General features: G+C 42.6%; 1 protein-coding gene across 1 annotated transcript in view; it reads left to right on the top strand.

Annotated features, from left to right (window-relative positions):
• lrmda (leucine rich melanocyte differentiation associated) overlaps positions 1-13,008 on the top strand; it is a 235,249-nt gene that overhangs the window by 159,859 nt on the left and 62,382 nt on the right. The window contains exon 5 of the mRNA XM_077614169.1: positions 1,123-1,249. Within this exon, the coding sequence (XP_077470295.1) occupies positions 1,123-1,249 (127 nt within the window). The remainder of the gene's footprint in view (positions 1-1,122; positions 1,250-13,008) is intronic.

Below are 13,008 nucleotides of genomic sequence, written 5' to 3'. Positions count from 1 at the left end.
GGTCATGAACCAGGATATTGATTCAGTAGTCCAGCCTTGAAAGAAGACAGGCAAAAAAAAGGAACAAGAAATAACCCTTCAGACCTGATCACATGCAACTGGTAGGACCAAATATAAGTAGCACTTAGATGCCAGCTGATTAATGCTTAGTTTGCTTTCTCACAACCATAAGTTGCATTCTTTGTACCTTCCTTTCGTTTGCAAAATGTCACATGGGTCAAAATTTGAAGAAAGTAGAGAGAACTTGACAATAGCAATAAACTGATATTTGTTTTTACCATTACATTAAAATGGTCTAAATTTCAATTTTTCTGAACTTCCTTTTAAAATGAACAAATACAATAAAATGCACATACTGTAATAAAAAATATATATAGACACTAAAAAAGAATTCTTAAATTTATAGGACACATTCATCATATTTATAGTGATATCTAAATGCGCACTTCATTTAAATCCATCCCCAAATATTTCAAATAACATGTCCAAAATGTCTCAACACACTTTCCCCCAAATAAAATCCCAATTTAGCACCGGAATATAAACCATTACTTTTAATAGTGAAATCAAACATTTTTATAGGGATCCCTCTATTTCACGTGTGTCAAAGTGGTGGCCCGGGGGCCAAATCTGGCCCGCCACATCATTTTGTGTGGCCCGGGAAAGTAAATCATGAGTGCCGACTTTCTGTTTTAGGATCAAATTAAAGTGATAGATATAGATGTATATTGAATTTCCTGATTTTCTCCCTTTTAAAACAATAATTGTCATTTTTGAATCCATTTTTTCTGTGTTTTTAGTTCAAAAATCATTTTGTAAAATCTAAAAATATATAAAAAAGGTAAAATAAACATTGTTTTGATCTACAAAAAACGGAATATTCAGGGTTTTTAATCCAGTTCTTTTAATCCATTTATTAAAAAAATATATATATATATCTAAAATGGTCCGTCCCACGTGAAATCAAGTTGCCGTTAAAGCAGCCCGCGAACCAACCCGAGTCTGACACCCTTGCTCTATTTTGAATGCAGCCTCCAGTGGCCATCCCCGGTACTGCCTCCCGTTAAAACAGTTCAACGTAACTCATTTTAAGTCTAATTTTTCCCAACCTCTTCCTTACAGATATTTTGTCCTCCACAAACTTCCATGGCTAAAATTTTTGGACACCAGGAAAGTCAGCAAAAAAGAATTAATGGAGGCCCAAGCCAGAGGAGCTTTCATGAAGGTGGTCAAGCCCAAGTCAGACGCAGTAAGTCCAGACCCTTATCTGTTTTTTATGTTTATTTTTTCTTGTTCCCTCACCCACTCGGTTTTGCACCACATTTTTCATATCTTTCTCTTTCCCTAAACACTCGACTATAAGTGTCCGATAAGAGCGGTCGTATCCCTTAAGAGTGTGTGTGTGTGTGTGTGTGTGTGTGTGTGTGTGTGTGTGTGTGTGTGTGTGTGTGTGTGTGTGTGTGTGTGACCACGAGCTGACCCGATTTCCGTAAGCATCAGCCCAGATCAAAGCCGACGGGCGGCTGTCCGTTCGCGCTAGCGTCGGCCAGCGTGACGCGTCTGGCCATCGGAGTGACAGCTCACGTACAGCGTCGCTTAATGATGCCGTCCCTCCCGCCCTCGTTTTGGGGCCAGGCGGACTAATTAGAGGCGGGGATAAAAGTGACTTGAAACCTTCTCTTTGGCTCTCACTTGCCCTCTTCTGCCTCTTTGATAATGCGGGGCGAATGATCACGCCTCGCCTTGATTTGATCGCATGTAATTGTGAGGTCATGAAATATTTAGCTTCGCTTTGTCGTCTGACGGTCTCGAGGGGGCGGGGGGGGTCTCCGGGTGAGCCCGGGAGGTAAAAGGGAAGGAAAAAATGGATCGGTGGTCGGCCAATAAGGAGCAAGGGGATTTAAAAGCGCACGGGAAAAGGGAAATGTAATGGTAACTCTACTTCCAAAATATTGTCTTGTATTGTTCCAAGATATGAACAAAATGCAGGCGTAGCTCAACTTACAAATGCCTCTACTTACAAACTATTATCTTGTATTGTCTTGTTCCAAGATATGAACAAAATGCAAGGGTAGCTCTTACAAATACTTCTACTTATAAACTATTGTCTTGTATTGTATTGTTCCAAGATATGAACAAAACTCAAGGGTAGCTCTACTTACAAATGCCTCTCCTTACAAACTATTATCTTGTATTGTCTTGTTCCAAGATATGAACAAAGTGCAAGGGTAGGTCTACTTACAAATGCTTCTACTTACAAACTATTGTTTTGTATTGTTACAAGATATGAAAAAAATGCAAGGGTAGCTCTACTTACAAAGTATTGTCTTGTATTTTCTTGTTTCAAGATATGAACAAAATGCAACGGTAGCTCTACTTACAAACTATTGTCTGGTATTGTTCAAAGATATGAAAAAATGCAAGGGTAGCCCTACTTACAAATGCTTCTACTTACAAATGATTGTCTTGTATTGTTCCAAGATATGAAGAAAATTAGGGTAGCTCTACTTACAAATGCCTCTACTTACAAAATATTGTCTTTTTCCAAGATATGAACAAAATGGAAGGGTAGCTAGCTCTACTTACAAAATATTGTCTATCCTCTTGTCCTAAGATATGAAAAAAATCCAAGTTAAGAAGTGAAATCAAACATCCTGCGAAACGTAAATACACTTGCTGCATCTGTTTTTTTTTGAAATTGTCATATTCGAGTTGCTTTCCCGTTAGCTATGTCCCAACGTCTCGCTGGCTTCCCATTGGCTAGAAGGAAGCTGTGTCTTCATTGTGCCGTAACCTGGGTTAGCGCCCCGTAGGCAGACGCTAGAGCTAGCCCGGGCCTTGTGCGGGGTATATTATACATACATTTGCATACATATTTTATACAAGATGTGTATAAGTTTATCATTTTTAAAGAGTTTAATGAGTAGCATTGAAGAGCGTGGATTAAATTACTATGCTCGTTCAAATATGTCTCAATCCTAGTTATGGACGCACTTCTGGTACACATTAAATTCGTAAGTAGAGGTCCCCCCTGCAGGTACTTTCAGTCAGCGGGGACAGTGTCTCTCGTCTTTCGTCGTCCTTGTCACCAGATGAAACGGAAATAATTTAACCTCCGTGTGGCGTGTTTGCTAGATGGAAGAAAGTGGAATGAAAACAGTGTTCTTCCAATTTATATAAAAAGAAACCCGGGACCTCTACAGTGATTTTGGCATGCTGAAGTCACTTTAGGAGATTTTATTTACATAGCCTGTCAACGCCGGAGAAATGTTTGGCTGGGAGACCAAAGCGCAGATAATTACTGATTCTAGCTGACATGACGTGTGTGTCTTTGTGTCTCCGTGTCTTTGAACAAGCTGTAGATGATTATTTATTTCTTATGCAAAGCAAAAGGTTGCAGCTTTGATAAAGAAAGACGCATCCACTTCCCACCGTACTCCCACTTTCTCCATCCGCGGTGGAATTTATTTATTATATATTTTTCTTTAGCTCTCACTCTTCCTCATTAGCCGAGGCTACACAAAAGTGTCCGTCTGGGCCCGGGGACGTAGACCAATCTTTTCCGTCCCGTTTGTCTTGAGCCAGACGAGATGCGACGTGTCGGCTTTTTGCCGACCCGTTATCCGCCGCGAGTACTTCCTAGCTCCCGTTAAACGCCGCGAGGACTTCCTAGCTACCGTTAAACGCCAAGTCCGCCTGATTTTGGAGCTCGCCGATGGTGCCGGCGACCAATTAACAGCCGGCGTGACGTTGTCATTAGATCCTCGCTTGCTTTCCAGCCTCTTGAAGTGGGAAGCTTTTCATAGCCTCGTACCGTGCGACCTGCCTCGTTACGGGGGATCGTAATTAGCTGTCTGGCTGCCGTTAAGCGTTGAGAAAATACACCAATGCGTTGATGTGACTTAAAAGCTTTGTCCAAAACTGGGAGGAACTAATGGCACTTGGATGTTTACTTGTAAACAAGTACCCTCTCGTCCTCGTCGAAGGGCCTACTAATTGCCTCGTGTAGATACAAACCTGTCTGCTTGCGACTCGACAAGAATTTTCAACGTTTATATAGTATGGCATAGGTGTCAAAGTGGCGGCCTGGGGGCCAAATCTGGCCCGTCGCATCATTTGGTGCGGCCCGGGAAAGTAAATCATTAGTGCCAACTTTCTGTTTTAGGATCAAATTAAAATGAAGAGTATAGATGTATATTCAATTTCCTGTTTTCCCCCCTTTTAAATCAATAATTGTAATTTTTTAATCCATTTTTTCTGTGTTTTTAGTTCAAAAATCATTTTTTAAAATCTAAAAATATATTTTAAAAAAAAGCTCAAATAAACATTGTTTTAGATCTATAAAAAACGGAATATTCAGGAATTCTAATCCAGTTCTTTTAATCCATTTATTTAAAAAAATCTAAATATTATATCTAAAATGGTCCGGCCCACGTGAAATCAAGTTGACGTTAAAGCGGCCCGCGAACCAACCCGAGTCTGATACCCTTGTAGTATGGTATAGTAACTCGCTAACCCCCCTGCCCACACAGTTAATCAGTTCCACGTGGTTTCGTAACTTGGATTTTTCGGGAGCAGAGAATGTGAATGCTCTCATTTGTCCTCAATATTCTCCCAAATGATTTAAGATTAGATTAGATTAGATAACTTTATTCATCCTGTATTTGGGAAATTTCATTGTCACAGTAGCAAGAGGGTGAGAATACAGACACAGTTAACAATTTAAGGTAACAGTTTTGTCTTAAAGATGTGAGAAACACACCAAAACGATCGGAAAATGTTTTGTTAAGCCATTAAAACATTTTGTATTGTTGTTAAAGGCCGAGACGTGACAGAGGAGGAGCCAAACGTGTGGCAACTGACAAAACACGCCAAGTAAACACACGGTTTTACACCGTAAAATTAAACGAATAAACAAAATAACATGATACCCAAAACGTACAAACACGAGAACCCATAGAGGGCAATTGAAGTGTTCTCCAAAACCACAACGTCAAGCTGACTCAGGCTGGAAAAGCCTCCAGCTATATTTTTGGAAATTGGGCGTGTTGGAATGCCATAATGTGATAATTCCCGATGAGGCCTTAGAGGTCACGGTGATAAACCGCCGAGGACCCTTTGGACTCTACTTTCGGAAAGTGCGTGTGGTGCTTCTTGGCTTCGGTTCCTCCGACCTCACCATGTCTGTGTCTGTTCAAACGGGGACTGCGCCGTAAAAAACAGTCCAAAAAAGCCCTAAATAAAAATAGCGTTCAGAAAACTAAACCAGAACATGGACTCCCGTCCCAATGTTCGTTGTAAGTAAAATACAATCAAGGTTAAGACAACGATCGGGACGACGTCAGAGCGATTAAAACTCTCCTCGGACGTCACTTAAATTTTCCCTGACTTGACGTCCTTGCCCGAACACACGTTTTTTTTTCTTCCTTTAACATTCTTCTCCCACGTAACATATGAAACAGACTTGGCGAGCGGTTCTTCACGGGAATTGACATTGACAGAGCCAGGAAAGTCTTCAAATTGGATCTTTAGAACATCACCACTAACTTGTTCTACAGCAGACAGCATTTCGTATAAAGTTTGAGCGAGAGGAAATCCGTCCAAATTTACGACAGACTGTCAAACTCATAATTGTGCGTTATGGGATACATCGAGGGGGTCCAAACCAGTTTTTGGTGTTTGCCAGCAAATCAAGAAAATATCGTTGACTTAACTTGCACCAGAAGCTTGCGTTGAGCCGACATTCATTTGCAGTTCACTACTTGAACACTAGGTAGAGCTAGACACTTTTAAAAAATGGCACACATTGAGTAAATATTTTTAAAATAATATTTTACCTGATTACCAGATTTCATGTTGACCCTTGCGTCCTTATTTTTCGAAAAGCGTTCCTTCCCCGGAGAAAAAAAAGCTTCGGCACCCCTGGGGTAAATGATTGTGGGTTATTTTGAAGTACCAAGGGCAAGAAGGCATTTTTCTTTGGCTTTCATTTTTTAAAAATGACAGTAAAATGTACAATGTCAAGAGTTATGACTTCTCCGACTTCTCAAAAATAACAAACAGTGTGTAATATAGCGCTTTGCGAATGCGCCGTTGCCACCGTTGCTAAATCATTTTACGGAAGAAATGGGTCCTTCGGGATCAAATATACTTGTTTGGAAATACGGTCGTCTCCGATGGCTGGCCTTTGGAGGCCCGTTTATTTGCTCTCTGGCTTTAGCCGAAGCCCGTGGTGAGTCTTTAAAGACGCCTGATTTGTTGCCGTCCTTTTCTAATGATATTTTCAACCGAGATGTGCACGCCAGACTTACAAAGGACAAAGCTTCACTTGGCGCTACTTTATTCCCTTTCTCCCAGTCATTTTATAATAAATACTCGGTACGTCTTAAAGTAAATAGAGGCAAAATTAATCTCGCCCCTTGGAGACCACTAGCAAAGGACCACGTTAAATCCCACTGCAATTTTAGCTATGCTAGTTGTGTGTTTACGCTTGCGTGTGTTGGTATGTTTTGTCGGTTGCCGAACGACACCCTTTAAAGAACAAAAACAATTTTGTTATTCATTTTAATAACTCATTTTCTCATTTTTTGTGTGCTTCTCGCACCTTTCATACAAAATTGGTGCAATTTGTAGTAGTTTCTGTGTAGTACAGTGGTACCTCTACTTACAAATGCTTCTAGATTCATAGTATTCAGGATACAAAACGTCAACCCTTTTGTTCCAAGATACGAAAAAAAAACATTCCCCAAAACGTAAATACATTTCCTGTGCCCATTATTCATTTTAATAACTAATTTTCTCATTTTTTGTGTGTTTCTCGCACCTTTCATACAAAATTGGTGCAATTTGTAGTAGTTTCTGTGTAGTACAGTCGTACCTCTACTTACAAATGCCTCTAGATACCTAGATACATAGTATTCAGGATACAAAACGTCAACCCTTTTGTTCCAAGATACAAAAAACGAACATTCCCCGAAACGCAAATACATTTCCTGTACCAATTTTTATTTTGAAATAGTCGTAGTCAAGTTACTTTCCCAACTCTCTGCTGGCCTCCCATTGGCTAAGGGAATCTGTATCTCCAAACCAAGACCATACTGTTTTCTTTTGACACTGTTTAGTAACAAAGACCGTAAAACAAATAATACTAATTCAATGTAAAATATGCCTCTACTTACGAAAAATCCAATTTACAAAACCACTTCTAGAACCAATTAACTTTGCAAGTAGAGATAATAATAATAATAATAATAATAATAATAATAATCGGACATAGGCCATGTCGTCATTACCACAACACAAAAAGCCTACTTGTCATCACACGCAGAAACTGCGTGTGACGAAATTGATGGTGCTTCTCCATAAGCTACGTTTAATCGGCAAAAGACCTAAATAAGTGTAAGTTAGCTGTACATTGAGGACCATGGAACAAATTAGACAATTTCTATCTAAAATGCATCTCTACTCTCCCCCAAAAAATACCACTCCTGAAACCAACAAATTTTCGTAAGTAGAGGTAACCCCCGAATTCAATAACGTCACTCATCAAGCCAATGTATGGACCCTCCCGTCAGGAGGTCACGGCGGAGTCGCTAACGGGGGAAAAACAATAGCAATTAGAAGGGAGTGACTCTCGCAGTCCACATAAATCATCCTCTCGCACGTATAATAAACAGCCTGTAAAAGTTTTTAAAGCGCAATTAATTTTAAGTAATAGTGGCCAGATTGATTTATGGCTTTCTTCAAAGGGCGCAGACGCGGGGGTCCGCGACCCTGGGTGTCACCGACAACTCTCGCCCGGGAAAATGATAGATGAACTATTCCTTTTTTTGGGGGGCCGGGCCCGCGGCAGAAAAACAAACAAGTCCGTCGAAGTGGCTCTGCATCGCATTAAGTGATTTTTCCGACGTCCACTCCCGGAGACGAAACGCCTCCGTGGCGAGGGATCTTCCGTCGAGGTGTCTCTCGTTCCGAAGCCTGTCTGAAAACGGGCCAAGGTTGTCGGCTAATTAGGAAAGGCACCGCCGTTTTGGGCATTTTAATAGCCGTCCCGAGCTAGTCCGTTGACGTGATTTATTTTTCTAATATGAAAAATGGAAGGTAACTCGGTAAGTGCTGAAGCTGTTTAAAGTTGGGCTTGGCAAAGCTTTTGTTTCGTTTGCTGACATCATAGACGGGATCGGGAATGAACATGTCGGGGAAAAAAAATAGCAAAAATAGCAAAATTGGGGATTGTCATGCGGTGGAGGAAAATGTATTGCAGGACCGGGAAAATAACGACAAATATTGTTTTGTGGTGTACGTTCGAAAAGACTGAATAAGACAGGAGAATAATTTGTGTGAGTTTGTTTACTGTCTGATCATCTCTCTTTGGAAATTGTAGTTTTGTTTTTATAAACAATATTGGTTCATGGGATTATCATCCTTTTGATGATGGATTATGCAGGAAAAAGTGAAGTAGGAATTGATAATAATCGTAGTTGTCTTCAAACAAACTGATTATTTGTCCGAGTGAACCTGATTTTTGTTTTGGAGCTCTTGTCGTGATTCACTGAGCAATGGGGGAATATATTTTTCAAACCTGGAAGCCATCTCGCAGCGGAAAAACCACATGTATTTGTGCTAAATCGCTTTCAAGATTTGTGTTTTCCCCCGTCGTATTTCCCATGGCTCCGCTCCACTGTAGAACAACTCCATCTTGCTTTTCCGGCAATTTGACAGATCTTCAATTACCTCATAATCAATTGATACCCAATCAGGGCTAATCCACCCCGACGGTCTCTTTGGTGAGACAAATATGCCGACGGTCTAATGAGAGCCAGCTGGCTTTTATGCGGGCGCTTCTCCTTCGCCACTTTCCTAAGCGGCAAAGCCAACGTTCCACGGGTTGCCATCTTCTCCGACGACGCTGACGTTAATCAGCTCAGTTCTTGCTTTACTTTGAACTCCACTGTCACCAACAACCCTCCCTTAGCAGCTTTGCTTTCGATTCCTATCAGATAATTCGACTTAAGCGCTTGTTGTTAAGCGCTTGTTGTTGTTGTTTGCGGAATATAAATGTGGCTGTACTACTTAGCAGTTGACAAACTTCAATCTCGGATAATCCAGGAAACTCTAGTCTGGGTCCGTCGCAAAGTCCTAGCGCTAAAGTTTGCGCTTCCGCGAGCCGTTTCTTGGTGGTTCTCCTCGCTTGTCACGCATGTCAAACGCTAGCTCAGGGGTAGGGAACCTATGGCTCGGGAGCCATATGTGGCTCTTTCCATGGGTGCATATGGCTCTCCACTAACCTGTGAGCATACCTGTCAACCTCTGCCGATAACTGCCCTTATAAATGATTATGATTCCCCTTACAAACCCCCTAAAAACCTTACAAACACCGTACGAGTCGTACGGTGTTTGTAAGGTTTTTGGGGGGTTTGTAAGGGGAATCATAATCATTTATAAGGGCAGTTATCGGCAGAGGTTGACAGGTATGTGTGAGGTAAAATATGAAAATCACTAGTGTGAGAGCCGAGTCCTGAACGCACCAATAGGAGCGTCACGTCGACACTGTGGCGTTAAGACTAGCTCTAGCACCACTTTAATCATAATTTAGTTTTTCATGACTCATCTCATTGATACTGATTGATTACCAACATCATAACAATGTTGTCAAAAGAAATCAGAGACTTTTAGTGATTAAAAAGTGGTGAAATGACAAAAAAAAAATGTACATTTTCATATATTTTTACTTTTAAATTCTGAAAATGGCTCTTTGGCAATAACATTAGAAAATAACAATTGTTTATGGCTCTCTCTTTCAAAAAAGGTTCCCGACCCCTGCGCTAGCTAGAAAGTGAGAAAAGGGGATATTGTTTTCGGCGACTTGGATTCTTTTCTCCCTGACATCTGCCACTCCGGCAAAATGATAAATTCTTGCCTCATTAGGCGTGGGTGTGGGATTACAGCCTGACAACACATTAATCACCGGGTTGGGGTGGCAGCCGCCCCGCTTTGGCTAGCGCCATTGTTAACCAAACTTTTCTAATGTGTCACTCTCCTCTTCGACACAGCGTCATCAATCATCCTGATTGACGGGCCCTGATAGATTACACTATTTAGACTTTGCGTAATGAAAGCTAGCGTTTCCACCTACTGTCATTTTCGGGTTCACAATGGGCCGCGCCGTCCGTCTGAATGGACAAAAGTACAAAAAAGACACAAAGCTTTGTGGACGTTCAAAGAGAGAGTAGAAGAGTGTCGTGGCCAAAGCGGGGGGGTGCCGTGAGGACGCTCTCCCACTCCGTATCGTCCTCCCTGCCCGCCCGCCGGCGGCGGTCGTCACGTCAACGGCGAACCACATTGTCATCTTTCCAGGCGATCACCGGCAGGTAGAAGTCGGCTTTGTGCGTCGCGGGATTAGGTTTCTTCCCTGACCTTGTTGACGAGGTGAGGTTTTGTTCCGGGGACGGCGTTCCCCGCCAGGTTTGCGAATGATTTACACATGTATAACAGGAACATGACATATACTGTCAATGTACATAGGTCAGGCGCATAATGGGAGTTTATGTCGGCTTTAGAAGCGAATTGCCTCGCCTGAAAACGTCCCTCCGAGGCTGAACGTTCCTTTGCATGGGAACTGGTGGATGAAATGACACCCCGTGCGATAAGGTCGTATTACTCTTTTGTTCATTTCTAGTCCTACGTACGTCTTCGTCTGGAATTAGAGATGATCCCCCTGCGCCGAGGGTTAGCGATTGGACCGGAGCGCTTGAACGACGGGCCGGCGAGCCTAGGAACAGACGGCAAAACAAAAAACCAGGCCGTCATTTTTCGACAGCCGGTCCGTTGTCTGAGATTCTCTGACGATGCCCGGCTGTCAGGAAATTAGTTAACTAGGCCACATTACGTAGAAGCAGGTAATTTAGCCCGCCTCCCAGATTGAGTCGCCGAGGCCTCATCCCCGACCTGACATTGCCACGTGTATAATGCAAAATGTGGTGACATGCTCAATAGGTTCTGTCAGCTGCAGGATTGAATTCTCTGCCTAGCGCGTCTGGGTTTGGAGCACGCTGGTCAATTATTTCTGAAGCTGTCAACGCGTGGGAAGACACTGTTATTTAGTATGTGTTAACTTGGCATCATTAAGACGCCGGCCTGACAGAGAATAGCGCACCTGAATGTTATTTATTTAGATTCGTAGACAGGGGTAACCTTCAAACGCCTTGACCTCTCCCCGTTTTTGCGTTTTGCCGACCCCCCCCCTACGGTCCATTAGGAAGGGGAGCTGTCGAGACGGCGGGGAATCAAATGGCCGGTAGTCGCCTAATCTGGCACGGTAATGTGCAAGGGGAGCCATTTGTTTGGACAGATTGCTCTGATTGCTCAGTGACGTTTCCAGGTCTATCTGTGGGAGACAAATGTCCAATTATCATAGAGCTATGCTTTGGTTCTTAGATGCTGTCTGGAGAAGGTTTTTGCGCAGAATATTTCTGAGGTTCGGTGTCGTTTTCAAGACTTGCAATCACAGAGCCACAGGACTGAAAGTCTTTTCCAATTTTGGCACCTTGTTTCCTGTATCAACCCCCAGTAGAATCCGGGTTTTTGGCAGTTGTGGCCATTCGTATAGGCCACATGTGACCCACTGGTTCTCTTGGTTAAAATTCTCTAGTGCGTGGAAGGGTACTATTTGCATTTGATGGCTTGCCTGTCCTTATTCAAGACAAAAAACTGCAACTCGTTCGTCAACCTATGCCGTGTAGTGGTCTGGCAACAAGTCCTAGGGTTCTGTATCTCCCCCAACGTCATCTGGGATAGGTTCTAGGTTCTCCGTGAGTTGTTAGCAAATGAATTGATAGGTTCACCATATAGGTATTCCCAAATATTTACCTTTCAACAAAAGAGGCATCTGAACTCATATCCGTATGTCTTGCAAGAAGAGAATCGATCCACACGCGTCTCCGGTCAAGATCATTCTGATGACTCGATGTCTCTCTTGCTAATGTATTCACAAGATTTAACACCATGCCCCACAGAAGTCTAAACATTTTTAGAGTCTCGTAACAATTTATCTCAGTTCTCAAAACAATTGTAGGTCTGTCGAATCGAAGAGAGTTTTGATGTGAACCATCTTGAGAAGCCGATGCTTCCCAAAACAATTTACCGTTCTCTTGATGTGAACCATAGTCTCGAGAAGTCCAGGTGCAATAAGCTTCATTGCAAGCACATATATATATAATGATTATATTTCAAGCAAATGTATAATAATGATAAACCTAACATAAATAAATGTGGGATTTCTCGTGGTACGCCCGATGTCTTCATGTCAAACACATCTTCCGAACCCGAAACCCGACCACTTGGAGCCACCCCGCGACCTCCAGAGCAGCGGGATTGGGTGATGGCAATATGACATCTGCTGTAACAACATCTCTGCATTTATCTCTTCTTCCTTCCTCACCTACTGAGTGTGTCATTCGCTCTCCCGGCTTCTGTGCGACTGTCTCTTTCCTCTCAACAAGTCCGACTGGTCTATAATTAATGTCCCCGGGGGCGATCGGCGGGTCAGGCCGGGGTACGTGTGCTGTTGAGACAGGTAGACCTGACACCTGCTCATGCCAATGATTGCCAAGGGGAAAGCAATGATGAGCACGCCGAGGTTGGAGACAAAGATGAGAAGAATACTTTGAGCCGAACAAACTATTCGACCTCACCCGTGGAGAGACAAGAAGGATGTTCCCGTGCCGGATTAGCCAGTCAAATTTGCTCCATTAAAGGCTTAACCTGACAGAAAATGTCACATGTGAGTGACGGAAGGATACAATTTCAATTGTAAGGACCGGGAGTTGAATTTCTTGTATTAGATGAACCTTGGCCTCGTTAGAACGCACAGCGTGGATACGCAGATGTGTGCTGGGAAATTAAGGATCGGAGGAACAGATTTTGGTGTTGGAGTCTGTCCCTAGAACAGGGGTAGGGAACCTATGGCTCGGGAGCCACATGTGGCTCTTTTGATAGGTGCATATGGCT

Source organism: Stigmatopora argus, chromosome 11 (assembly GCF_051989625.1).
Source record: "Stigmatopora argus isolate UIUO_Sarg chromosome 11, RoL_Sarg_1.0, whole genome shotgun sequence".
In the NCBI taxonomy this organism is placed as follows: Eukaryota; Metazoa; Chordata; class Actinopteri; order Syngnathiformes; family Syngnathidae; genus Stigmatopora; species Stigmatopora argus.
Note: the sequence above shows the minus strand (reverse complement) of the source record. Positions and strands in the feature narration are given on the sequence as shown.